The following is a 25,578-nucleotide window of genomic DNA, read 5'->3' on the forward strand; positions in this document are numbered from 1 at the left end:
GGATTTCTGGGCCTGTTTCTCCCCCAGAAGTTAAGGAGGCGTCTTGAGCCCCCAGAGGACAAATGTTTGGCCTGTTACTTGGCTCTGCCCAAAGAGGAACAAGGCAACACAATGGACTGATTGTCAGTCCTAAAAGATGAGCCGTTTGCCCTTAGGGAATTATCAAGGAAATGCTCTCATTTCGTATTAATTCCCAGTGTCAAAGTAATGAAGACAGGCAAGCTTTCAAATGTTTACGCCCCTTCAGGGTTCTTCCAACCACTTCCATGTGTGGAAGATCACACACAAAAGGAACACTCAGTGCAACCAAGACTTGTTTGAAAATTGCTGTGTGCGTCTGTGCAGCCGGGCACACGGTTTGCAATCCCCTCCAGGGCAAGTCCCTCCACACGTACTTGGCGTAGGCCTTTTCCAGCAGAGGGAGCCAAAACACATCTTCTGTCTGGCACTGCGAGAAGCAGAGTTTGCCCCCCAGGCAAGGCAGGCGGTCATCTATGGTGACCTCCACCCAGTGCCCAAATTGCCAGACCCGGCAAGTGAAACAGCCTCTGTATTTCTCATCTCTCCAGCTGGGCTGACCCAGAGGTATCACCTGCGAGAACAAAACAGGAGCAAGTCAGAAGCAACAGGAGCAGGCAAAGGCTTTTGAATTCCGCGTCTGGGGGCTCGCCGCTTGAGGGTGCAGGCGCCCGAAGACTCCTTTCCTTCCTGCCTTCTTTAAATGTAGCAAGATTCTAGTCCTTATGGCTACAGATAAAAAGCTTAAAAGCATATGATATATAAATAATAATAATAATAATAATAATAATAATAATATATTATTTATACCCTGCCCATCTGGCTGGGTTTCCCCAGCCACTCTGGGCGGCTTCCAACAGAAAAATAAAACACAGTAATCTATTAAACATTAAAAGCCTCCCTAAACAGGGCTGCCTTCAGATGTCTTCTAAAAGTCTGGTAGTTGTTTTTCTCTTTGACATCTGATGGGAGGGCGTTCCACAGGGCGGGCACCACTACCGAGAAGGCCCTCTGCCTGGTTCCCTGCAACTTGGCTTCTCGCAACGAGGGAACCGCCAGAAGGCCCTCGGTGCTGGACCTCAGTGTCCGGGCAAAATGATGGAGGTGGAGACGCTCCTTCAGGTATCCTGGACCGAGGCCATTTAGGGCTTTAAAGGTCAGTACCAACACCTGGGGAAATTGCACAATGAGCAGGGCAGTCCTTTGGTAACTTATGGCCTCTCTTCTACTCTTCCAAACACACCTTGGCCAGACATCCGTATCCATTCTTCCTCTCATTTCCTAAATAGAAACTTCTGCTTAATATGTGAAGTTTAATCTGATTGGGAACCGGCGGTGTGATTTGGAGTGATTTAAAGGCCAGCAAGGACCTGTTTTGAATCAATCAGGTAATAATAATGCAGTAAAATGCACCTTACGTTTCGGAGGCACTGTGCCAAGCTAGGCTCCCTGGTGCCAAAACAGATAGTAAGTCAAACCCCCCCCAACCTGTTGTCCTCCAAGTGTTTTGGACTGAAACTCCCACCATTCCTGACCATTCATCATGTTGGCTGGGGCTGGTGGGAGTTGTAGTTCAAAACATCTGCAGAGAACCAGACCGTAAGAACATGGATCCTCTCCCAACCAAAAGAACAGCACTTTCCTGTACCTTGGCCAACAGGTATTTACTCTTCTGCAAAGCAGCGCAGGCACACAGGAACCAGCAGTCTCCCAGCATCCCTTGCTTGACTTGCCACTCATATTGATTGTCGGAAAATAATCGAGGTGTAGAACAAATCTCCTGGTGGGGGAAAAGAAACAGCGCAAGTTTACCGCTAACTTTTTATAGAGCCAACTGTATTTCAGGATTAAACAGCAAGGCTCTAGGATTCCGCTTTGAGTGGTTTTACAGAACAGGTTGGTTCTATTCCTTGGAGGTTTTTAAGCAGAAGTTGGATGGCCATCTGTCATGAATGCTGTAGTGGAGATTCCTGCAACTGCAGGGGGGTTGGACTAGATGACCCCCAGGGCCCATTCTAATTCTATTGCATGTTCTGTACTTCATCATTTGTGACTAAGCCAGCGCTCCCCGCCCGATTCACTTGCTACCCATTTTGAAAAGTTGCAGAATTAGTCAAAACATGTAAGTAACTTGGGCTGGGTTTTTTTTGTAGTTAAGGAACATGTTTTCCTCCATAAGGCAACTGTGTACCAAGTCACTGCTCTGGAAAAATCTGGAGTGCTGTGATCATACAGATGCTCATTATCTATAAATGGGCAGCTGCTGTCATGGGTCATAAATCAACCCTCAGATGCTGTGCACAGAGGTGGAAAATAAACCTAAGGTTTTAAGAATAGAGAAGCAAGTTCTGGGGAGAGAAACAAGTGGTACTGTAAGTTTCCACTGGTTATGACAGGGGCCGATTGTTTTGCACCAACATAACCTCCCCTTGCCCCATCCAACACAAACCTTCATTTCCTAGTACAGCTTCCCCACTGTTTTTCAAATGTGCATGAAAAAATTTTTATAGTAAGGTATGTATGCATAAAGACAGGGGTGCCCCGTTAAAAATAAAACTTTTCACGGGAGCAGGAATGAGGTTGATCTGGGATTCTATTTGCACAATTAGAATGGCATGAAGGAGGGTGGGGATGAGTGTGTTAACAACAACAACCCCCCCCCAAAAAAAAACCCAATTGGAGGAAAACACCAGCTGTACCCATGGAGGCTCCTCACATGATTTCTAAATCACCTGGGAAGTATCCTCCCCCCCAATTGAAAAAGCTCCGTTTCAGAAGCTGACCCTCCACATATGGCGAGGACAAACAGGCAGGCGACTTGCAATTCTTGTTCCCAACTCTGCCTGACCACATGGAGTACTAAAATGTATAGATGGGGTTGATGTGGGTCAGGCCTGCTGGGAAACCAAGTTCACTGCAGAGGGTTGGGCTAAATGACCCTTGGGTCCCTTCCAGCTCTAAGATTTTATTATTTTATGAAGTCAATAATCCACTGCGGCTGCTCTTAAGTGCTGCCCTCTTGTTCTCACCCTGGGATGTTTTTTTTTAAAAAAAACAACCTTAAATTTGTGGTTTTGTTTGGCTACTTGCTAGTGACTAGGATTTTGCTTTTTTAAAAAACCCACATCAGTCAAAGCGTCCCTGTAAGCTGGTAGGTTTTGCATGTATTTTATTTAGTCATTTTAAAATTAAAATTGCCTCAATTTCCTAAGCAGATGGGTAAAGTAAAGGTAAAGGGACCCCTGACCGCTAGGTCCAGTTGCAGACAACTCTGGGGTTGCGGCGCTCATCTCGCTTTATTGGCCGAGGGGGCCGGCATACAGCTTCCAGGTCATGTGGCCAGCATGACTAAGCCACTTCTGGCAAACCAGAGCAACGCACGGAAACGCTGTTTACCTTCCCACCAGAGTGGTACCTATTTATCTACTTGCACTTTGACGTGCTGTTGAACTGCTAGGTTCGCAGGAGCAGGGACCGAGCAACGGGAGCTCACCCCGTCGCGGGGATTCGAACCGCCGACCCTCTGATCGGCAAGCCCTAGGTTCTGTGGTTTAGACCACAGCACCACCCGCATCCCTAAGTAGATGGGTAGGCTTGTCTAATGTTATTGGCAGGCACCAAAAAGAGTACAGTGAAGGACTAGAGCCTGCTTGATCTCAAGAGGCAGGGAGTTCCAATGTGCAGGCGTTGCCACACTAAATAATCAAGTGCTTAGAGATGTGGGTCAAAGGATAAACCAGGACATTTGTGGTATGAAAAGTTACTGGATTTCAGTGGGAAGTTACAGCACTTGCACTGGTTGGAAATGAAGCAGTTTGACTACTCCAAAACCTTGGCAGATGCAAACAGTATTGAAGTAGGGATTGCGTTTAACTGCGCTGTGTGCAAATCATCACAAAAGCACAATAAATAGGGTGTGTGGAAAGGCCAAAACAAACCTGAGGTCTCAGCCAACAAATCTCCCCCCTGAAATGAGCCAACGGAGTCGAGTAGTTAAAAAAGAGAGAGTCGTCGTTAGCTGGAAATGCGAGGTCCTTGTAAAGATCTCCCTTGAGATCCGACAGCTCCCGGTCTCCCAGCATCTTCTAGGAAACAGCAAATATTTGCATCAACGTCAGAGACTTCAGGACTCCAATTTAAACCTGCAACCGTATTAGAAAGGAGGAAAATTAGCCACAGTTATAAAGATACACACTGTCAGAAAAGAAAGGGTGATGGGAGAGGAGAGAAAGCAAAAAGACATGAAAAAACAGGCCCCCAGAAAGAGGCTCCTTTCTAATACAGTGGTGCCTCGCTAGACGAATTTAATTCGTTCCACGGGTCTTTTCTTATAACGAAAAATTCGTCTAGTGAATCCCATAGGAATGCATTGAATTTTTTTTGATTTTTTTTTTTGCCCATAGGAACGCATTAATTGAATTTCAATGCATTCCTATGGGAAACCGCGATTCGCTAGACAAATTTTTCATAAAACGAATTCGTCTAGCGAGGCAACCTCTGCTCGAAAAATCCTTTCGTTAAGCGGAAATTTCGTTAAGCAGGGCATTCATTAAGCGAGGCATCAACCTGGGGTTGAGTACCCAATCCGTTCCGGGGTGCCGTTCGCACCCCAAAAAGTACTCAACCCAAGCGGCGCTTTAGCACATGCGCGAAGCGCAGATAGAGTGCTTCTGCGCATGCGCGCGCAGCAGAACCTGAAAGTAAACATTTCCGGGTCTGCCGAGTACGCAACCCGAAAGTACGCACCCCGCAGCGTAATCAACCCAAGGTATGACTGTACAAGAGCTCGGGATCACAGAATGGACTGGCAGGAGGTTTTGAGTCAGATAAAAGGAAATACTTCTTCATGCAAAGCATAGTTAACTTACAGAACTCACTGGGGATGGCCACTAGTTTGAAACAGGACTGATCAGATCCCTGGGCTGATTAGGCATGACAGCCAAAAGGAGCCTCCAGCTTCAAAGGCAGTATACCTTTGCACAACAGACTCAAGAGGCAGATAGCAAGGGAGGGCTCTTGCCCTCACGCCTTACTTGTGGGCTTCCCAGAAGCATCTGGCAGGGACCGTGAAACTTTTGGGAGTCCATTAGAGGAGGGATGTTAGAGAAGAGAATTGCAATGTCATTTGGGGATGACTTTGCGCTGTCTATCAGCCAAGTCCAGAGATGCTCTGAAATAGCAGAAGCTAATACTCTCCTTACCCTATATGTAGTCAAGAAAAATCAGACTCCTGCTCCCCCTGGTGTGAAATGAACGTTAAGTCACTTACCATGCCTGCTCTCTGTTTCCGTCCCTTTTACCTGCAATAGTCTTCATTCAGAAACCCTGGATACGTCCTAAGGAACCCACAAGCTGGGTCTATACAAATTGGGGGGGGGGAGGTACAGAGAAAGGAATCAGTTTGCATGGGGAAAACCAGACTCGATACTAGTGATTCCCAACCTTTTTTTTTGCCATGTCCCACCTGAGCATCTCTAAAATCCTGAACCCTCCCCCCCCTTGTGACATATAATTCTTATTATTCAAAAAGTGAACTCCTATTCATGTCATAGCTGCCAAGTTTTCCCTTTTCTCGCGAGGAAGCCTATTCAGCATAAGGGAAAATCCCTTAAAAAAGGGATAACTTGGCAGCTATGATTCATGTAGAGGAAGCCTAAAAGGCCATTAACTTGGTCTAAACTCATTCTTGAATTGCCTCCCTTAAAAATCAAATTGCTCCCCTGTGGGGCATGTGCCCCACGTTGGGAACCACAGCTCTATACAGTGAGGAGCCGAGTGAGAAACAATGGGGTGTTTGGGGCCTTTCAGGGAAAGCAAACAGAATCAAAACTCTGTAACCGGAAACTCCAAATTTCTGCCCACGATATAAATATAATTCTCTGTTCTTATGAGGTTGGCCCTGGCTGAGGCAGTGAAGGTGATGCCAGCATTGCCAGAACAGGATAGGGAGATATGGCAAAATAAATGAATATTTTCCCATTTACAGTACTGAAAACTGTAGCTCCGTGAGGGGGAATAGACAAACTACAGCTCCCAGAATTCTGTTCCTGCTGTTTAAAGTGGCATGGCTCAGCACAAATGTATCGGATGTTCAGAAAGGAATGCCGCCTTTTCATTTATCTATGATTATTTTTAAAGGGCAGGGTTTATTTATATTTTATAATTTTATATTTAGACAGCCATTTATTATTATTAAACAACTGACTTTCAGAAGACATCTGAAGGCAGGCCTGTGTAGGGAAGTTTTTAATGTTTGACGTTTTACTGTGGTTTTATTAATTGTCGAAAGCCGCCTAGAGTAACCGGGGCCACCCCCGCATCAGATAATAATAATAATAATAATAATAATAATAATAACAATAATAACAATAATAATAATATTTTTAAATGAATATTTTGGATTGCTCTTTGCAAATCGCTTAGGGGTTTTCTGTTGGGTAAAGCGGTATATAAATGTTGTACAATAAATAAACAAACAAAAGCAGCGTGCTGCCCTTCTTGTGTGGAGGCAGTTTGAAGAGGCCGCTCCCTTCATCGCCAAGACAACCCTGCTCACACTTGTTACAAACACAATGCCAGGCAACGATGAAATGCTCACAATGACCCCCACAGAAAAACCCATTCAGGTCTCTTTGCACCCACACCACACATTTAAAGCGCAGGACTTCCCAGAATCCTGGGAACCGTACTTTGAAGAAGGTGCTGGCACTTGTGAGGGGGCAAACTACAGTTCCTAGGGCTCTCTTTTTGGGGGGGTATTGCGCTTTAAATGTACGGTGTGGATGCGACCGCAGGCATCCTCGGACACAACTGACCCCCAAAAAGCGACCTCAGAAGCGCAGCAGAGCATCTTCCCCCTCAGCAACCCCAGACTCACCACGACGAACATGGATGTCGCATCGCCAACCCCACATTCTCTCATGCCATCAAAAGCCAGCGACACCTCATGTCCCTTGTCCCCCACAAATGCACACAGGGCCACACCGGTGGACGTGTCAACCTACCCCCATCAGGGTGGGATTGAGACCTTTAGAGGCCCTAAGCGCTTAAAAAGCGCTTAAAAAGATGCCTCTATATATGTCTAATTCAGCCGACGCGACCAACAAACATGTGAGCTTCAATGGACCGAGTGGCGCTTTGCCAGTTGCCAGATTCTAATTTCGTTGTATTTCCAAGATTAATGTATATCATTAATATCATCATCATCATCATCATATTATTATTATTATTATTATTATTATTATGTGTGTATATGGAAACCGAGCCAGGTGGCTGGGGTATAAAGAATAAAATTATTATTATCATCATCATCATGCAATTTTTTTCCATTAATGTAGGAGGCTTTAAATTGCTGTGGTGGCCCCTTCTCTTGACGCTTATTTTGTTTCATGGTTGATCTAGCCCCAATCCCCATCTTTCTCACCGCAGATCCAAGCTATTCCTTCATTACGTTTCTATCCTACCTTTCCTCCAGGGAACCCATGGTGGTCTACTTGATTCTCCCCTTCCCCATTTCACCCTCACAACAACCCTGCGAGGCAGGTTAGGTTGGGAGCCAGTGACAGGTCACCCGGTGAGCTTCATGGCTTCCCAGAGCCCGGTGCAACACCCCAAGTCAGTAGAATGCATCTATATCCATGCCATTCCCCACCTCACCCCACTCATCTTCTAAATCTGTGCTTTCAGCTGCTGTGCAACAGGCTGAACTTTAATCAGAAAAAAAGAGAAAGGCAGCAACGCACTTCAGGGCAGGAGAGTATTTTCCACAGACTCAACAGAGGACAGGACTTCTGTGCCTTTAATTGCCCTGCTCTCTTTTGAGTCTGGAAACCTTAAAGAGAAACCAGCAGACCCTTTGTTTAATTTCCAAGCCAGGCCCGGCTCTAGGTAGACCCCCGGTGGCGCAGGGCACCATGGCGCCGGCCTGCCAGAAAGGCGCCGCGAGCTGCGCCCGCCCGCTGACCGGCCGGTCCGCCGGTCCGCCGCGCAGCTGCGCCTGTGGGAGCCGCGCTGCACCCACCCGCCCACCGCACTGGGAAACGGGGCGGGAGGGCGCCAGAGAGATCGCGCTGTGCCTGCCCGCCCACCCGCCGCTGCGCCCACCCGCCCACTGCGCTGGGAAACGGGGCGGGAGGGCGCCAGAGAGATCCGGCGCACCACAGCAGCAGGGGCGTTTAAGACGGCCCTGTTCCAAGCAAAGGGTCTGCTGGTTTCTCTTTAAGGTTTCCAGACTCAAAAGAGAGCAGGGCAACTAAAGGCACAGAAGTCCTGTCCTCTATTGAGTCTGGCAACCCTAATTTTCCACAACAACTAAAAAGCCCAGGCGCCTTGTTCTCTGTTGCATTGCATCGCCATTCCAAGCAGAAACCCCGACACTGGACCACACCGAAGGCCTGTCCATCCCAGCACCTTTGACAGCCTTTCAGGATCTGCCCAGCAAGCCGGGCCTCCCCTGTTTTGCGCGCCCAGCACCTGTGAGTCACAGGTACAGTGCCTCGGAACATGGAGGCTCGCTAGGTGCCATGCCCGATCGCTGCCGATTGCGCACCCCCTTTTAACGCCATTCAAGCAAATGGCAGGCCACCTCCATTTCTGGATGGCAGCGAATTCTAGCACGCCAGGTTCCCCGCCTGGAATCAATCTCACCCCAGGAAAAGCCATGCCTGGGACAGCCCTACCTCGGCCACACATCAGCTTCCGCTTCCTCCCCTTGCCCTAGCAAACAAAGCCCCTCTTGTTCTCTTCCCATGGCAAAGCAACCCGGGCCACTCTGCATGCACGCATGCATGGTCGTGCAAGCAAGCAAGCAAGCAGCCCCTTTCGCCCCTTGCACAGCGCGCTCTGCATCCATCATCTCGGTCCCACCTTTCAGCCAGATCGCAGCGGAGATCTCTCTCCAGCCAACCCAAAGGAAGGTCCGAAGCACACGATGCAGCCACGACCAATGGCAAAACCCCGTTGTTCCCGATGCAAACACACACGCAAACCCCAATGCACTACCTTTGCAGCCTAGAAAACTACTGTTCCCATCATGCATCTGCGTCGACGAGCGGCAAGGCTCCCAGCATGCATTGCTGGTCGAAGGAACTACACGTCCCAGCATGCCCTTAGGTTATTTTCCCCTTCTCACCTATGCAAAACTGTCCCGGGTTTTTTTTTCTTTTTTCAGAGGGGGTATCTTTGAGTGTAGGCAAGCTGTGCATTTTCTAAAAACAATAACTCAAGCTCTGGCACAGAGTGGCAAATAAGAGGAATGGTTAGTAGCGCTGGGAAATGGAACCTCCCAGTTCTTAAACCGTATCTGTTCCGGCGCGTAACAAAATCTGGGAGTTGAGCTGCCTTGAATTCAAAAACTGGGCTCCCTCGTCTTCTGCAGTGTTTGCTGTCCTTGCATTTTCTCCTAAGCAGTGCAGACCATAGCTTGTTAGGGTTTTTAAAAAAATCTGCTGGCAACATAAATCTTAGGATCATTCCAGTTCTTTTTATTTGCACCCACCTCTCCTCTCAATTGCATGACTACATGGACAGTATTCTGTGTGACACAGCTCCATGGGTATGTTTAACATAATGATACCGGCAATTTGTTCTCATTTCCTTTCCTAATAATCCTTCACGTGGAATTTGCCTTTTTCGCAGTTGCCGCACACTGGCCCCAGGATCTCTTTTTCTGATCGTTCACCACCAGTTCAGATTCTATTAGCATATATGTTAAGTTAATGCTGGCTGGGGCTTGTAAGGGTTGCAGCCCAAAACTTGTTGGGTGAAAGCTATCTTAAAACAACAACCAATTTATTTATTGCCCCCCCCCAAACAAAAATCCTGGCTATACCCATAGCCCATGCATACATTCCACCAGTGATCCTGCTCTGCATTGTTTTCCTCATTTTCTGGATCAATTGCTAATCCAGCTTTAAAGAGCAATCAGCTACTTGGTCGGGCTGTGATTGCTTAGTACTTTAATCTCATTACTGTATATAGAAATCTCAGCACAAAAAGCAACCAACATTGAGCAAACCAAGAAAATACTTACTGAAGGGGCTTTACATCCTTCCCTGGGGAGGGAGTTTTGAACCTGGAGTCACTGAGCTAAGAACTGTTAATTTGCCCAGACATTTTAGGGATGACTGCTGTTACGTTTTGTACTGGTAATCTTAACGGTAAAGGTATCCCTGGCCGTTAGGTCCAGTCGCAGACGACTCTGGGGTTGCACGCTCATCTCACTCTATAGGCCGAAGGAGCCGGCGTTTGTCCGCAGACAGCTTCTGGGTCATGTGGCCAGCATGACAAAGCCACTTCTGGTGAACCAGAGCAGCACACAGAAACGCCGTTTACCTTCCCGCCGGAGCGGTACCTATTTATCTACTTGCAGTTCATGCTTTTGAACTGCTAGGTTGGTAGGAGCAGGGACTGAACAACAGGACCTCACCCTGTCATGGGAATTCAAACCGTCGACCTTCTGATCGGCAAGCCCTAGGCTCTGTGGTTTAACCAACAGTGGCTGGTAATTTTAACAGTGCTCAAATTGATTTAGTGTGCATAGTGTTGTTGTTTTAAAATTTTGTAAACCCACCCTGAGATCTGGATGGCAAGTGGTCTAGAAATGCCCAGAAATAAGTAATTAAGTGTGCCTCTGGCAAAGTGTGTGAATCTTGCATCAATACTTTCATGCCCTGGTGTGATATTTGCATGGGGTGAGTGGGGCTGAGGTTGAGACAAGCATAGATGGTGCAGTGGGGGTGGGAAAACAGGCAAAACTGAGATTCAGAAAGTCACAAAGTTTAGTTTAATTCAACATTTATCAGTGATGTTATCATAAGGCATCAATGTACGTTTAAAAAGAATTTCCACCAGGGTTACATACATTCTCTCCGGGTGGGGGGGAGGACTGCAATAAAACAGAGGCCTAAGGCAGCCCGAGGTGCAAGGTGGGTGGTGGCAAGACTCTGCCAGGATGGAACTGCTGTCAAAGCGGGTGCATGCCAAGAGGGGCCAATTATTTGCAATGTTTCAGATGGGTGGGTGGAAAGGGAGGGAAACCCCCACCATATCCCCCGGTAATGTTAACTAAATTTAATCTCTGTTGTGAGGGAGAGACAAGCTTGCTGTGACTTCAGGATACCACAAATTAGGTGAAGCATCTTTCCGATGCCTCTAGTTCATTATTGCTGCTTTATCAAGCTTTGAGGCGAAACACCAATACTTCCAGAAAATCAATTTAAAATCAAAGAACGGGAGGGCAGAGCAAATATGTAAACAGCAAGCACCTACTATTTTTATATGTTCAGACTGCTGCCTGAGATTCCTCGCTCCTGCCTGCAGTATGTGCCAAACGTAGCCTCTCTTTTTCCAGAAGGGGCGACATTAACCAATGTTCTTGTTGAAATGTGGTGGCCACGAGCACAGGAAAATCCCATGGCTGCTCCACACTACTTTGTGCGACAGGGAAATAAGGAGGGGAATTGTGTGTGTCACTGACTGCAGGTCCCAAGGAAGAGTCTGCCACGTTCCCCAAGTGCACGGGGACAAGACATCTACGGCAGGGGTGAGGAACACTTTTCGGGCTGAGAAAAGCAGTGACGTTTCAGCAAAGGGAGGGCCAGACACACCAAGTCACACACCCTTATCAGACAAAAACACACATGCTGAACACAGAGCAGCCCCCGCCCCACCTGCAATTTGCATTGCCAAAAAAACCCCAACCCAGTTCATTTCAACAGATCCGTTTTTGGTGATGCAAACTGTAGGTGCTGGGAGCCCGATACAGATCGGAGCCATGGTGTGGGAGGTCAAGGACTTTTATCCCCCTTGGGTATGTTCCCCATCTGGACCAAGTCCCAATGCCTGCAGTTTGCCGCTTTCTCCCGCCCTCCTGATAGAAGGGGGGCCAAAGAGAAGACATTCAGGGAGCCTGATGGGAAACCTCCGAGGATTGCATCCATCAAGCCCATGAATCAAAGGGTTCCCCATCTGTTCTTTACAGGATCACAGCAGCAAGCACCAGCATATTCTCGTCTACCACAAAGCGTTAAGCAGCCCTTTGGGCACACTCAACTCTCGAAAAGGCAAACAAAGTTAATTTAAAAACACACACACACACTCCTCTACTGCCTCCACCCCTGGAAGATATGGCAATTTCCAGCACCCTGTTTGATTTTCATTGGAAGCCTCTTTGTAGACCTATTTGTTCAATCATCAGCTCTCTGCTTCTTGCAGAAAAGGGCGCTCAGAGAGATATTAAAAACACAGCCGCTCCCACAGCAGGAAAACTTGACACTGCACCATTTTGTCCACTTCCAGCCATCTTCTGAAAGATGCACCAATGCCTCTACATACGGTTGCCCTTCCATTCACTTTTGACAGACGGCAGTTCGGCTGGCTGGTCAGAAGGGCATTGCATAGTCAGTCTCTTGTTTCTTTCTGCCTAATGGCCAGGAAGGAAAGGCTTTGCTGGTGGGCAGCAAGGCTCTGAGCTCGAGAGACAGCTTTGGAAGAAGCTGGCTTTCATATTCAACGGTTGCTTTCTCATCCAGAGAGAGAGAGACTTAAAAATGTCCTTAGCCAAGACACAGGCTGAACAGGACACAAAGCATACCGTTCTGCACTCAAAACCTAGCCTGTTTGTCCATTCCTATGACCATTGGGAAGCACCAACAGACCAGAGAGACAATCCGCCAGAATCTTCACTTCTTCTGGCCTCCTTTAAAATGAGCAGAGTTTGCACACTTAACAAATGCGGAAAGTTCCCGGAGGATTGTGCCTGAGTTTGCCACTGCATCCCATTTGTTAATTTGCAAGATGAGTTGGGGATGCGAGTCATCCTTACCTGCTGTTTTCAGAGCTGCGTTCCAGACACTAATGAAGGATTCGCAGCGTAGTTTTAGGAAAACAGGCCCCTGGCCCCATTACAGTTAGCTGAGTGGGTTTGGGTGTCAAACGTCCCACAAAAAAGAGAAAATCAGAAGTGAAATGAGAGGGAGATTTCAAATCCACCCCGTCTCCTAGCCTTTAACGTTTGACCATCTTGATGAAACCAAGGCATTGCTTGAAGGCATTGTTCTAAACCCTCCACCTCCTGAGTAACACAGTAGAAGAGCACAAAAACGGAACAGGCTCCCCCATCACTCCTTTTCTGTTCTTTGCAGAGCACTGCCAAACCTTCAAATCTCCATGATCCTGATAGTGTTCCCCCCCTCCCTTTACTTCCTTGTCAGTGCACAGCCAGTGGCGACTTTGCCTCTCTGAAGGCCTGGAAGACACAGCCCCTCCCAAGTGCCCGAGACAGAACTCTTCCCGTTTGCAGTGGGAGAAGAAAAGTCGCCCTGGAATCCACATTCATGATGCATCAAGTCAACAGATCCATCCCGTAACAGTTCCCGCTTGCAGCTAGAAGGGGAGACATCCCTGATATCTGGCTGTGCCAAGGAATTGGGCACCGGAAGGCACATTTGTGTGTGTAATGGGGGTGGGTGGGAGCGACAACAAGAGGTCCTATCTCCCCCCACAAGCTGTGGCACAGAGGGTCAGGAGGCAGCACTTGGTTCATGTTGCCCCTCGTCTGGCTGCTGCTCCTCCACTTTCAAACACCCGGCATGAGCTGGGGAGCTAAGCAGACACGTTTACGTCCCTGAGAGAAATGGCACTATGTGCAGCTTCTGGGGGTTTGTCCTCTACCACAGCAGCCAGAGGGTCTGCCACAACAGCTGTCGCGTCCATGGCAAGGAGTGGGTTCAGGCCCTGCGTCAAGATCTGCTGAATGGTCTTCCGCAAGTTGGGGTGCAACTGGTTCTGGGTCTGGTAGAAAATGTCCAAGGCAAACGACTTCAGGGTGCCGGTGCAGAGGTCCTCGTACAATGGAATTGTGTACATCCGCGACATCTGCAATACAAATGGGACTCAGTAACCGTACAAAAATAAATATGCATTCTGGTTTAGAGCTAACAATGAAAACTGATAGATTGGTGGTACTGCATAAGTCAGCCAAAGGACTGGCTTATTATTATTATTATTATTATTATTATTATTATTATTATTATTATTAAAATTTGTATACCACCCTTCATCCAAAGATCACAGGGCAGTTCACAACATAAAAATACAAAATTAGAACACAAAATACATAACAAAACAAAAACAAACCAAAAAACCCCTCCCACAAAAACATTTTTATTATTGCGCAAACACATTATTCTTGTATCATAGTAAAAGGGAAAGTACTAGAGCGTACAGCAGCAGATATATTCTATGCTTATGAGAATATTTTATTATTTTGCTAGTTATGCTGTTTCAAATGTGCCTTTTATATTTGACTTGACTTAGTAATGTTTTCTTTTGAAATGTTTAAGATAATTTTTGTTAACTTTGCTCTGCTAAATGTGCATTCTGCAGTTGACCTCCTCTGCAGTGTTTTTTATAAAAATGTTTAGGTTAGGATAATATTTTAGTTTCCTGTGAATTATGTTTGAATGTTAATTGTATTTAACTATATACTTTATATTCAACTTTCTTCAGTAATGTTTTATTCTGAATTGTTTTATTTGCTGTTTTAATGTAGGTTGTAAACTGCTTTGAGATTCCCCCCCCTTAAAAATATAAAGCAGTATAGAAATGAAATGAAGAAGAAGAAAAATAGAGATTCAAAAGTGAAGATATAAATAGATTGGCTTCTTAAAATCTACTGAAACACCATGAGTTGCATCCAAGATACGTTCAGATGCCCTGAACTCCAAGTTAGTGATGTCCATTAATTTCATTAAGTCCTCCTTCTTGTTACACCCTCATCTCTTATCCCTCCTCTCTCCTCCTGGGCGATGCTTCTTCGCACTTTTCCCACCCACATCCAAGATTTTCCTCCACCTCTTGATTCCCTCCTCTGTGTAAAGCACCTCCCACGGATCAGGAAGTCTTGGTTTGGCTCGCAACCTTAAACTGGGCAGGCGGCCTTTGGTGACCCACTCTCTCTCAGCCTCAGTCCTCTGTCTGCACTACAGGAAACATAATACTGACCTGCCTAACCTCATCCAGCCCACCAATGAGTTCAGCCACCAGTTTCCACGTGCCGACAAACTGCACCACACACCTGATCCACACACTCGGTCAATCAGCAGGAGTTCCAGGGTCTGTTGCACGCAGCTTGTTTCATGCCCAAATCTCACGCCCCCGAGAGACACAGGGTGTTTTTAATCTGGAAGTTAGTACCTGGTTTTCCAAGAAGCGCCGGACTTTGTGAAGATCGGGATGGTAGTCATTGCGGACAATGATCTGCAGCCAGCGGATGCGAATCTCTGCATTCATGCCGTCCAACTGAGCCGAGTAGCATTCAGAGAGCTTTGATATCACCTCTGAAGAGCACATACGGAAATGTTCAGAAATGGAACCAGGGGGCCTGGCAATTCTCCAACCCAGAAGGGCTTCAGATCCTTGAGAAGACTGAATTTGCAAACCTAACCCAACCACACCTTAACGCGAAAAATGCCCCTAGATTTTAGTCTGCCTCTGGCTTGCTCTGAGGTTCGTATGAGCAAAGGCAGCTAACATTCACTGCCATTCACAGCACGGCCGCTTCAGCTCATATGGTGAGATACTCTGAACAATACTAAGGAGGAAATGAAATTCATAGGGACATAGGAAGCTGTGGTAGACCGTGCCGGTCCACTGCTCTATCTAACTCAATACTGTCTGCACTGGCTGGCAGTGGTTCTCCAGGGTTTCACACAGAGATCTTTCTCAACTCTACCTGGAGATGCGAAAACCAGACCTGGATTTTTTTGCATGCAAAACATGGTCTCACCCTAGTCTCCCACTCTTTATGGGAAGGCACAAGGCATGTGAAATGTCCTCAGGCTGCCCACAGCTGTGTCCCATTCAGCTGTACTCGCCACACCCAGTTTCAGGTACAGCAGGTGTGTCAAGTTTCCCAGGGGATCCTGTCCTCTCCTCCTCCAGCTCCATACTACTGGCTGGTCACTCATGCTCCCGTTTTATACTTAGGGCTGCTTCCCATACAGACCTTTTACTCACGACCTTCAAATTTTTCTGGCTGAGCTATGTAGGGACTCAGATGCTCACCTGCCAGCTCAACGAAACTCACCTTCAGGCAATGGAGACCCGTCCAGCAGCCTGTCAAGGAAGAGCACGGTCTGGAACGTCCGCCATTCTGCGATATCAACACTGCCACCAGCAGCCACAGCATCCAGAGGCTCTGTGGTCCAGAGGCTGAAGAGCGTCTCCACAGGGCAGGTCAGACTGGATCCCTGAGATAAGTCTGGCTCAACTAAAGGAGGACCCGTCGCATTGAGCCAGCGTTCAAACTCTAGTCCTGCAACAGACACACAAACCAGAATCAGACAAGGAGCAGTCTGGACTTCTTTCCAGCTTGGGAGCAGTCAGGTTTCTGTGAGCACTTGCAGCTGCGTTATACTGGATCAGGCTGCTGGCAGAATACTATCTGCACTGGTACGGCAGTGGTCCTCTAGCATCTCAGGCACAAATATTTCTTCAGTCCTGTCCCCGGGGATGTTTTTCGCTCGTGATACCAGTGTACCATTCAACAGTGGATGGTACTCGCTAGAAAGGCTGTGGACTCTCCTTCATTGGAATTTTTAAAGCCGAGATTGGGTGGCCATCTGTCTTGGACACCTTAGTTGAGATTCTCGCATTGTAGGGGGTTGAACTAGATGTTCCTTGGGGTACCTTCCAACTCTACGATTCTGTGATTCTATGAAACTGGGACCTTCAGAATGCAAGACGTGAGCTCCACAACGAAGTAAAGCAAAGCATGGGTCCCAAGTCTACGGACCATGTGCTAAGGCAATCTTAATCTCCAATATCACAAAACAATCATGACTCTCCCTTCTCCCCCGCTCCAAGCCCTACTCAGATAATGATATGATGGAGCTTTCTCCTGGCAGGCACAACACCAACCAGTCAGAGAGGGGAAGGAGGACAGGGGCAAACTCTTGAAATTGCAAGCAGCAATTAAATTAAATACAAATCCAAGCCACCCAACTCTCCACATGTCTTTGCTGCAGGCTACACCCTGTTAAATACTTCCCTTTTCTCCTCCCAGCTCTTAAGTGGCGTGAACTTAGAACAGCAACAGCATGAACTATATTCATATTCATTCCAGTATCAGTGGTGAGTCAGCCATCGAAAGCAATTCACAGTTGTGACTTCCTTGAACCCAGCCCCTGGCTTCTCCTCCTGTGCTATGAATTGCAACCTACAGATTTAGCTTAAGCTGCAACAGTGCAAGAAACAGTCGAATCACTGGCAGGCCAGAGGGGACAGCTCTTTGCTGCTTCTCATAGAATCATATAATTGGAAGAGACCCTGAGTCATCAACCCCCTGCAACGCAAGGATCTCAACTAAAGCACCCAGGACAGATGGCTAGTCAAGTCTCCAATGAAGGAGAGTCCACCACCTTCCAAGGAAGACTGCTCCACTGCTGAACAGTTCTTACTGACAACAAGTTCTTCCTGATGTTCTTGTAACTTGAAGCCATTGGTTCAAGTCCCAACCTCTGGAGCAGGAGAAAACAAGCTCACTCCATCTTCTATGTGACAGCCCTTGAGATATTTGAACCCGGCCAGATGAGCGGGGTATAAATAATAAATTATTATATTATTATATCCTCTCAGTCTCCTCTTTTCCAGGCTAAACGTCCCCGGCTCCTTCAACCGTTCTTCATCAGGCTTGGCTTCCAGACCCTTGGTTTCTCCCATCCCATTCCAGCCTCTACACCACCTGACTGCCAAAGAGGCCCACACAAAGCACCATGACTGTGGAGCCATCCCCTCTCTCTGTCCCTGTCTGAATGGCACAACAGGTGCTGCACTGCATACCCACAGAATGAAGATGATGCTAGTGCAGAAGCTCCCAGGGTCACTTATTTTCACTTCAACGAAAGCAAAAGCAGCAAATGTGTTCTTCTCTACCTGTTCTGCTCTCAATGCATTGTTCTTTCAATTCTGGAAAGAAAGCCAGGAAGGAATCCAAGAGATCTTGGGCCACAACACTAGTGAACTTGTACTTCTCGATGTAGGCCTGGAAGAGAGCCGGGAGAATGGGTCAAGGAGTTGGCAAGTTTCAGGGGAAAGAGAAAGACAGTTAAGTAGCAAAATCTATATATATATAAATGTAGGCATTGCGCGCGCAGAGGTCACAGCCTTTCTCCATAACTGCTGAACCATAATGTAACAAATTTGGCCACAACGTTCCATGCCCATCAGGGAGGGATCTGGCATAATTTTTTTCCAAAAAAACCACACCTTTCACACCTAAAATAATGATTAAACACAAAAAAGTGGCGCCCAAATTAGACGTCACCACCAGAAGCTCTGAAGACTCCAGCAGCATCCAATAGAAAGGCAGATTGCACCCTGCTGCCTCCAAAGCTGCACCACCAGATGACATCACAAAATTCCACAGCAACCAACTGAAAAAAGGCCTTTTGCAGCAACAAGGGCCAGCTTTTTCAATAGGCCGCAGCATTGCCAAGCAAGGAAAACTGAGTAGGCTGCACCATTCAGTAGGCCACAGGCAAAAACAGAATAGGGCCTTTCACAATGGGGTGGTCACAGGGATGAGGCACAACAAAGGGAGGAACACATAGCCGTGGGGGGGGGGAGGACCCTGAATCCGCCAAAGCAGTGGGGGTTGGGGGGTTGGGACAGGGAAAACTGAGTAGGCCTCACCATTGCCCAGTAGGCCACAGGCAAAAACAAGCAGAATATGGGGCTTTCACAACCGGGGGGGGGGGGGGTCCACAGGGATGAGGCACAACAAAGGGAGGGGGGACACATAGCCATGGGGGGGGGGGAGGAAGAACCTTGAGTCAGCCAAAACAGTGGGGGGTAGGTTGGGACAGGGAAAACTGAGTAGGCTGCAACATTGCCCAGTAGGCCTCAGGCAAAAACAAACATAACATGGGCCTTTAACAGGGTGGGGGAATCACAGGAATGAGGCATGACAATGGGGGAGGGGGCTCACAGGGATGAGGCACAACAAAGGGAGGGCGGAAACACATAGCCATGGAGGGGGGGGTAGGACCCCGAGTCAACCAAAGCAGTGAGGTGTGGGGACATTTTCAGGAACAGGCGTGGGTGGGGGGAGTCTTATTTTTGAAACACAGTAGGGGAGTCAGGGTTGGGACAGGGCAGGTGAGAGGACTCTAAAGGGAGACTCTGAAGGTCCATTTAACAGAAAAAAGGTCCATTTAACACAAAAACCCACAGCAACGCGTGGCTGGGCCAGCTAGTCATATATACAGTGGTACCTCTACTTACAAATAACTCTACTTACGAATTTTTCTACTTACAAATGGAGCTCCGTCCGCCATCTTGGATGCGGTTTAGATAGGATTTTTTCTACAGTACTTACGAATTTTTAGATAGGGTTGCTTCGACTTACGAATTTTTTTCCCCAATGCATTCCTATGAGATTCGACTTACACATTTTTTCGACTTACAAATGTGTGTTCGGAACACATTAAATTCGTAAGTAGAGGTACCACTGTATATATATAACGAGGGAAGGAAGGGCAATAACGGAGTAGGCGAAGGGGGATGGAACAAGCATGCAGAGGAAAAAGTGAAATGCAACAGGTAAGGAAAGTCTATTTCCCAGAGGAGACTGCATAGTGGGGAGAGAGAGAGAAAGAGAAAGAGAAAGAGAAAGAGAAAGAACTTATGTAAACCAACATTGTTGACCCACATTACCACTGACACCCCAAATCATGAAACTCCTTCCTCCTAAAGATTCACTAAAGGACATTCATCTGTCACAAGAACTTCCTTTAAATTATTTGGCACTTCAATCCTTTAGGAGGGCCAGGCTGAACGCAGAAATAAAATACCTATATAATGCTCCAGGAAGTTGTTGGTAATTGGGGAGCAGGGATGCAACTGGCATGCACGACAGGCAGCATTTCTTGGCATACATGAACACAAGACTCAGGCTAGTGAAAGCGAGGTCTCTCTGACAACATGTAGGCCACATTTTCAAGATGGGTGTTTGCCATGAAACCCCTTCTATTTTGTCTTCCTTCTCCACTACCTCCCAACTCCTTGCTTTGACTGAGTTGTTTTAACTGGGACCCGTTGCTGATCTATGTCACCAAGCGGTCTCCTGCAGAACTGTCCTCATCTAACAAACAGCTATTTTCAAGCCCTTGCTTAAAGCATGCCATACTGCCTCTCCTCCTCCTTTTCTAAAATTGCCACCCCTCTCTTTCTGCTGGGTGTCTCAAAGGGAAATCCATACAGGCAAGAGTCTCACATACATGCACACAGACACACCCCACCTCTGAAACCCAAGTTACTAACTCGAAGGAAGGCATCAAAGCGTGCTGGGTCTCCACAGAGCTGAGACAGGTAGTAAACAAAGCAGTAACCTTTCTCGTACGTGAAGAGGTTCATCAGATTGCTAGGATTCACACCTGTAAGACCAAGGGATGGGTAACAGGCAAGGGGAGGGAAGGAGAGAGAGAGAAAACACAACAGTATCTTGGTAAAGCTGCAAGCGAAAATGCCACCAAAAGCTTCCTTGGTCCACAGCTTCTTCTCCTCCTCCTCAAATTACGGCTTTTAATTACTTATTTATACAGCATCATCAGTGTCTATGGTGCTCCATAAAGTTTCAGAAGCAAAACATGAAAACAGGCCCCTGCAACCCCACATGCCAAGAGTTTGCAATCTGGAGCAGGAAATGGAGAAGGCAAGAGGGAGAGGGATGAATCTGTGGTCACAGCCACACTTCTTCAACCAGGCATTCGGTTGATTAAGATTCTATGGCTTTTAAAATCTGTTTATGGGAGGGGGGGTGTTGGCTTGGTTTTGTTTTTTTATGTATTTTATATTCTCATTTTGTGTTTTTGTGCTGTGGATCTTGGAAAGGAAAGGAAAGGAAATCAGGAAGACCAACATTTTAATAAGGAATGGGGAAAATTTATAATTTATCTTAAACACCATTGTAAACAGTTAAAATTGTTAGTAGGATTGGAATAACACTTGTAGTTTAATGGTGAATTTTGGACACAATGGAGAGGTGAAAGATTTGGATTATTCTAAAAGATGCAAGAGGAAATGGTTAGCAATAGGACCCACAAAGGGGAGGAGGGAAGTCCAGGAGATTCTTTGGAATCTTGTTTCTGTGTTGTATGTTGGATATGTGACTGTAAAAATTTAATCTGGAAAAAAACCCAAATAAATAAATTCATAAAAAGGGAAGGGAAGGAAAATAAAAATAAAATAGCACTCTCAAATAGCCCAGTCTCAAATCTTCCATTCTTGGGCAAGGTGATTGACCGAGTGGTTGCTGAACAACTCCAGGCACGCCTAGAAGAAGCTGACAATTTGGATCCCTTCAAGTCGGGATTCAGGCCTCATCATGGGACTGCAACTGCCTTGGTTGCACTGGTTGATGATCTCCAGCGGGCTAGGGACAAAGGTAAGAGCTGTTTCCTAGTTCTGCTGGAACTCTCAGCGGCTTTTGACACCATCGACCATAACATCCTTCTGGACCGTCTAGAGGGGTTGGGAGCTGGGGGCACTGTCATACAGTGGTTCCGCTCCTTCCTCCTGGGCCGTGTCCAGAAAGTGGTGGTGGGGGATGAGTGCTCAGACCCATGGGCTCTCACTTGTGGGGTGCCTCGGGGTTCTGTCCTCTCCCCCATGCTTTTTAACATCTATATGCAGCCGTTGGGAGAGATCATCAGGGGTTTTGGGCTGGGTGTTCATCAGTATGCGGATGATACCCAGCTCTACCTCTCTTTCAAATCAGAACCAGTGAAGGCGGTGAGGGTCCTGAGTGAGTGTCTGGAGGCGGTTGGAGGTTGGATGGCGGCTAACAGACTGAGGTTGAATCCTGACAAGACAGAAGTACTGTTTGTGGGGGACAGGAGGCAGGCAGGTGTGGGGGACTCCCTGGTCCTGAATGGGGTAACTGTGACCCTGAAGGACCAAGTGCGCAGCCTGGGAGTCATTTTAGACTCACAGCTGTCCATGGAGGCGCAGGTTAATTCTGTATCCAGGGCAGCTGTTTATCAGCTCCATTTGGTACGCAGGCTGAGGCCCTACCTGCCTGTGGACTGTCTCGCCAGAGTGGTGCATGCTCTAGTTATCTCTCGCTTGGACTACTGCAATGCGCTCTACGTGGGGCTACCTTTGAAGGTGACCCGGAAACTACAATTAATCCAGAATGCAGCAGCTAGACTGGTGACTGGGAGCAGCCGCCGAGACCACATAACACTGGTCATGAAAGACCTGCATTGGCTCCCAGTACATTTCCGAGCACAATTCAAAGTGTTGGTGCTGACCTTTAAAGCCCTAAACGACCTCGGTCCAGTATACCTGAAGGAGCGTCTCCACCTCCATCGCTCTGCCCGGACACTGAGGTCCAGTGCCGAGGGCCTTCTGGCGGTTCCCTCGCTGCGAGAGGCCAAGTTACAGGGAACCAGGCAGAGGGCCTTCTTGGTGGTGGCACCCGCCCTGTGGAACGCCCTCCCACCAGCTGTCAAAAAGAAAAATAACTACCAGACTTTTAGAGGACATCTGAAGGCAGCCCTGTTTAGGGAGTCTTTTAATGTTTAATCGATTATTTTATTTTATTTTTCTGTTGGAAGCTGCCCAGAGTGGCTGGGGAAACCCAGCCAGATGGGCGGGGTATAAATATATTGTTGTTGTTGTTGTTGTTGTTGTTGTTGTTGTTGTTGTTGTTGTTGTTGTTGTTATACCACTTTCATAGTTTCCTCTAAAGCAAGCATCCCCAAACTTCGGCCCTCCAGATGTTTTGGACTACAATTCCCATCTTCCCTGACCACTGGTCCTGTTAGCTAGGGATCATGGGAGTTGTAGGCCAAAACATCTGGAGGGCCGCATTTTGGGGATGCCTGCTCTAAAGGATCTTGGATACCGCAGTTTGTTAAGGTTCTCCTAAGAATTTTCAGCACTCTTTACAAACTACAATTCCTGGGGTCACCTGGGAGAAGCCCCAGCTGTGAAAGAGGCATAAGAGTGCTTCCTGGAGGAAGCACACAAAGAAGGGCCTCGGATGGTGATCACAGGGTCTGGGTTGGTTCATATGGGGAGAGGCGGTCCTTGAGGTATTACCATCAAGTAACCTAGCAGTTAGACCTTATGTAATCTCCTGGGGTTCTTACAGTGCAATCCTACAGAGTTCAGTGGGGCTTAGGCTTACTGTCAGGTAGTAAGGATTGCAGCCTTATAGACCCTTCTGTAGTCAAAGAATGTAAAGAAGCAGGGAGACGAGAGAAAGAAGGGAACCCAGCAATGCAGGGGCGTGTTGTGAGACTGAAATCTAAACTAACCACCTCCATACTTTATCGTGAAAGCTCGTTGCCTGCCCCTAATTTAGAGCAGCATTTTGATAACAAACAACTTCCACTGTGCTGTGATACTTCATGCTTGGCCTCTGTCTGCGACACTGAATTTGTTTTGTGGAACTGACCCAAGATGCAGCCACCTATTTCAGGCTTCGGGGGGGTGGAGGGGTGGGATGATATTACAGCCATGATAGCAGAAGCTCATGCATAACAGGAAGCCAGAGATGGGCAGGGTGAGCTGGCCTGTTTTATAAAAGCCGAGACCCAGCTGGCCAGTCTCAACACAGGACATACCTGGCTCCAGCTTCACCTGAAGCTTGCTAACAGGGTTGTCCTCCCCAAGGAGCTTCATTTGCCTGTGGAGGGCATCAAGGCGGAAGGCAGTCTCCAGGCACGTAAAGGCAGCACCTGCACACGAAAACAAAATGTATTGGTGCCTAAAGCCTGCAGCACAAAAATCTGGCTGTGCACTTCAAATATACATGTGGACTTCAGCTTCCCTTCCCTTTGCAGCCCCCCATCCACCTCTTTTCTCTGTTCATTCTCTCTCCCAATCCCTCCAGCCCTCTCGCACTCCTCTCCTGGCCTTCTGCTTTTGCCTTCCCTCCTCTGGACCGCTCCCAGTTCCAAACCCCATTTCCTAACCTCCCTGTGACCCACCCTATTAGACCTGCTCTCTTCACGGGACCTCACCACTCTGACCCAGTCCTTGCTACCATCTGAACAGCTCACCCACTGGCAGCCTGTTCCCACCCTTCTGTGACATCATGGAAGGCCAACCAAACACTCCCAAGAAGCTACATTGCCAAATCGCAAAACCCCTCAATCACGGCATTACAATTAAGATTCAGGGAAAGGAATTAGTTCATTCAGCCATACAACAATTCTACAAAGGGGTGGGCACACTTTAGGTTTGTGGCATGTACTTCCTCTGTTTTTCACTAAAACCCCAAGGGAACCCAACTGGAGACAACTGCAAAAATAGTGGGTAAGATATGGAATTGGTACAGGACGCCTCTGAGCACACGCTTAGCCCAGGAATTTATATCCAGAACCTGAACTCATAGTCCTTCCACACAAAAATCCACTCCTGGTTTCACCCTCCCCCCAAGCTTTCTTTAGTTCAGCAGCTTAATTTAGAGAATTCTGATCTACTGCAGATTGTCCAGAGATATACCAGTTGGTTGTGATCAATCTTCTGCCCACAACTGCTGTGAAGTAGGTCACTGTTTCAGAGCTGGTGAAATGAAGGCCAAGAGAAAGCAGCTAATCTGAGATAAATGACCAAGTTGAAATCCTGGGCTTCCCAAGAAATGCCCAGCATTCAGCAGAGGGGATGGCACAGGATCTCAAGGAAGCAGATGATGGAATGGTGTACACTTTAGGGCTGTCACCCTAAAGGCAATTTTAAATCAAGTTATGTGACAGCTGCTATCACATGTTGAACTGTTCAAGTGCATCACATAACCTGGGACATTTTCTGCATGGAACTGGAAACTGTTTTGTGTATCAGTTAACCAAGAATCAAGTTGCAACCCACAATTCATCGACTCCAGAGTAGTCTCATTAAAATTCAGTTGTTTCTGTTTCAGGGGTCCAATCAGTGGCAGAGCTTCATGCTCCAGAACTGGGGGGGGAGCAGGCAGGGGCGGGGCTGGTGCGCGCCCTGGGGGCGTGGCGTGGGGCAGCCGCGATGGCACCCCACTGGGATCACGCTGCCGGGGGCGGTGCACTCCCCCCACACTCCTCTTCCTCTGCCAGTGGGTCCAAATTGTCCTCTGATTTCCCTTCTTATTTGTCTTCAGAGGTCAAGGTTGAGTGTGATTAAAAGACACTGGGAGAGCGGGATTCTTGGTGGGGTAAGTATAAATAGATGGAGGGGGATTTTGCTTGATGCTGCTGTTACATGTGTGCTGATGTACCATTTGATTAAACAGTAAGAGAAAGGGTTCACAGCAATTGTGAGATGATACAGGATTGCAGGACTCTGCAACCAGACTACCCTTCTAGAATTAACGTACCGAGACAAAATACTGAAGCAACCTTTTTTTAAAGCTAGTTCCAGACTAGCTAAGCTTCTCTCTTCTTTCCCTTGGGATACTGCCCTTGGGATACAGCTCTCACGATAACTGTAATGTTGCGTATGCAAAGAGGGAGAGGGCTTTCAGCTCTCCCCCCCCCCGGTGTGCGGCTCCCTGCCCGGCTCTGCCCTCAGTGTCTT

General features: G+C 47.5%; 2 protein-coding genes across 5 annotated transcripts in view; both read right to left on the reverse strand.

Moving 5' to 3' along the window:
• Positions 1-10,642, reverse strand: part of CAPN10 (calpain 10) — a 28,046-nt gene extending 17,404 nt beyond the window's left edge. Inside the window, exons 1-5 of one of the 4 annotated variants that reach the window (XM_035133627.2) lie at positions 8,884-10,642; positions 5,288-5,376; positions 3,957-4,103; positions 1,667-1,798; positions 396-592 (exon numbers count right to left, since the gene is read on the reverse strand). In XM_035133627.2, coding sequence (XP_034989518.1) covers positions 396-592; positions 1,667-1,798; positions 3,957-4,103; positions 5,288-5,290 — 479 coding nt within the window. In that variant the 5' untranslated portion in view covers positions 5,291-5,376; positions 8,884-10,642. The other 3 variants (XM_035133629.2, XM_035133628.2, XM_035133630.2) reach the window with 3 other exon arrangements.
• Positions 10,643-10,778: 136 nt separating this feature from the next.
• The window catches only part of RNPEPL1 (arginyl aminopeptidase like 1), a 28,142-nt gene continuing 13,342 nt past the window's right edge, over positions 10,779-25,578 (reverse strand). The window contains exons 6-11 of the mRNA XM_035133631.2: positions 23,652-23,765; positions 20,341-20,453; positions 17,953-18,061; positions 16,106-16,333; positions 15,214-15,356; positions 10,779-13,893 (exon numbers count right to left, since the gene is read on the reverse strand). Of these exons, the coding sequence (XP_034989522.2) occupies positions 13,621-13,893; positions 15,214-15,356; positions 16,106-16,333; positions 17,953-18,061; positions 20,341-20,453; positions 23,652-23,765 (980 nt within the window). The 3' untranslated portion in view covers positions 10,779-13,620. The remainder of the gene's footprint in view (positions 13,894-15,213; positions 15,357-16,105; positions 16,334-17,952; positions 18,062-20,340; positions 20,454-23,651; positions 23,766-25,578) is intronic.

Source organism: Zootoca vivipara, chromosome 5 (assembly GCF_963506605.1).
Source record: "Zootoca vivipara chromosome 5, rZooViv1.1, whole genome shotgun sequence".
Classification (NCBI taxonomy): domain Eukaryota; kingdom Metazoa; phylum Chordata; class Lepidosauria; order Squamata; family Lacertidae; genus Zootoca; species Zootoca vivipara.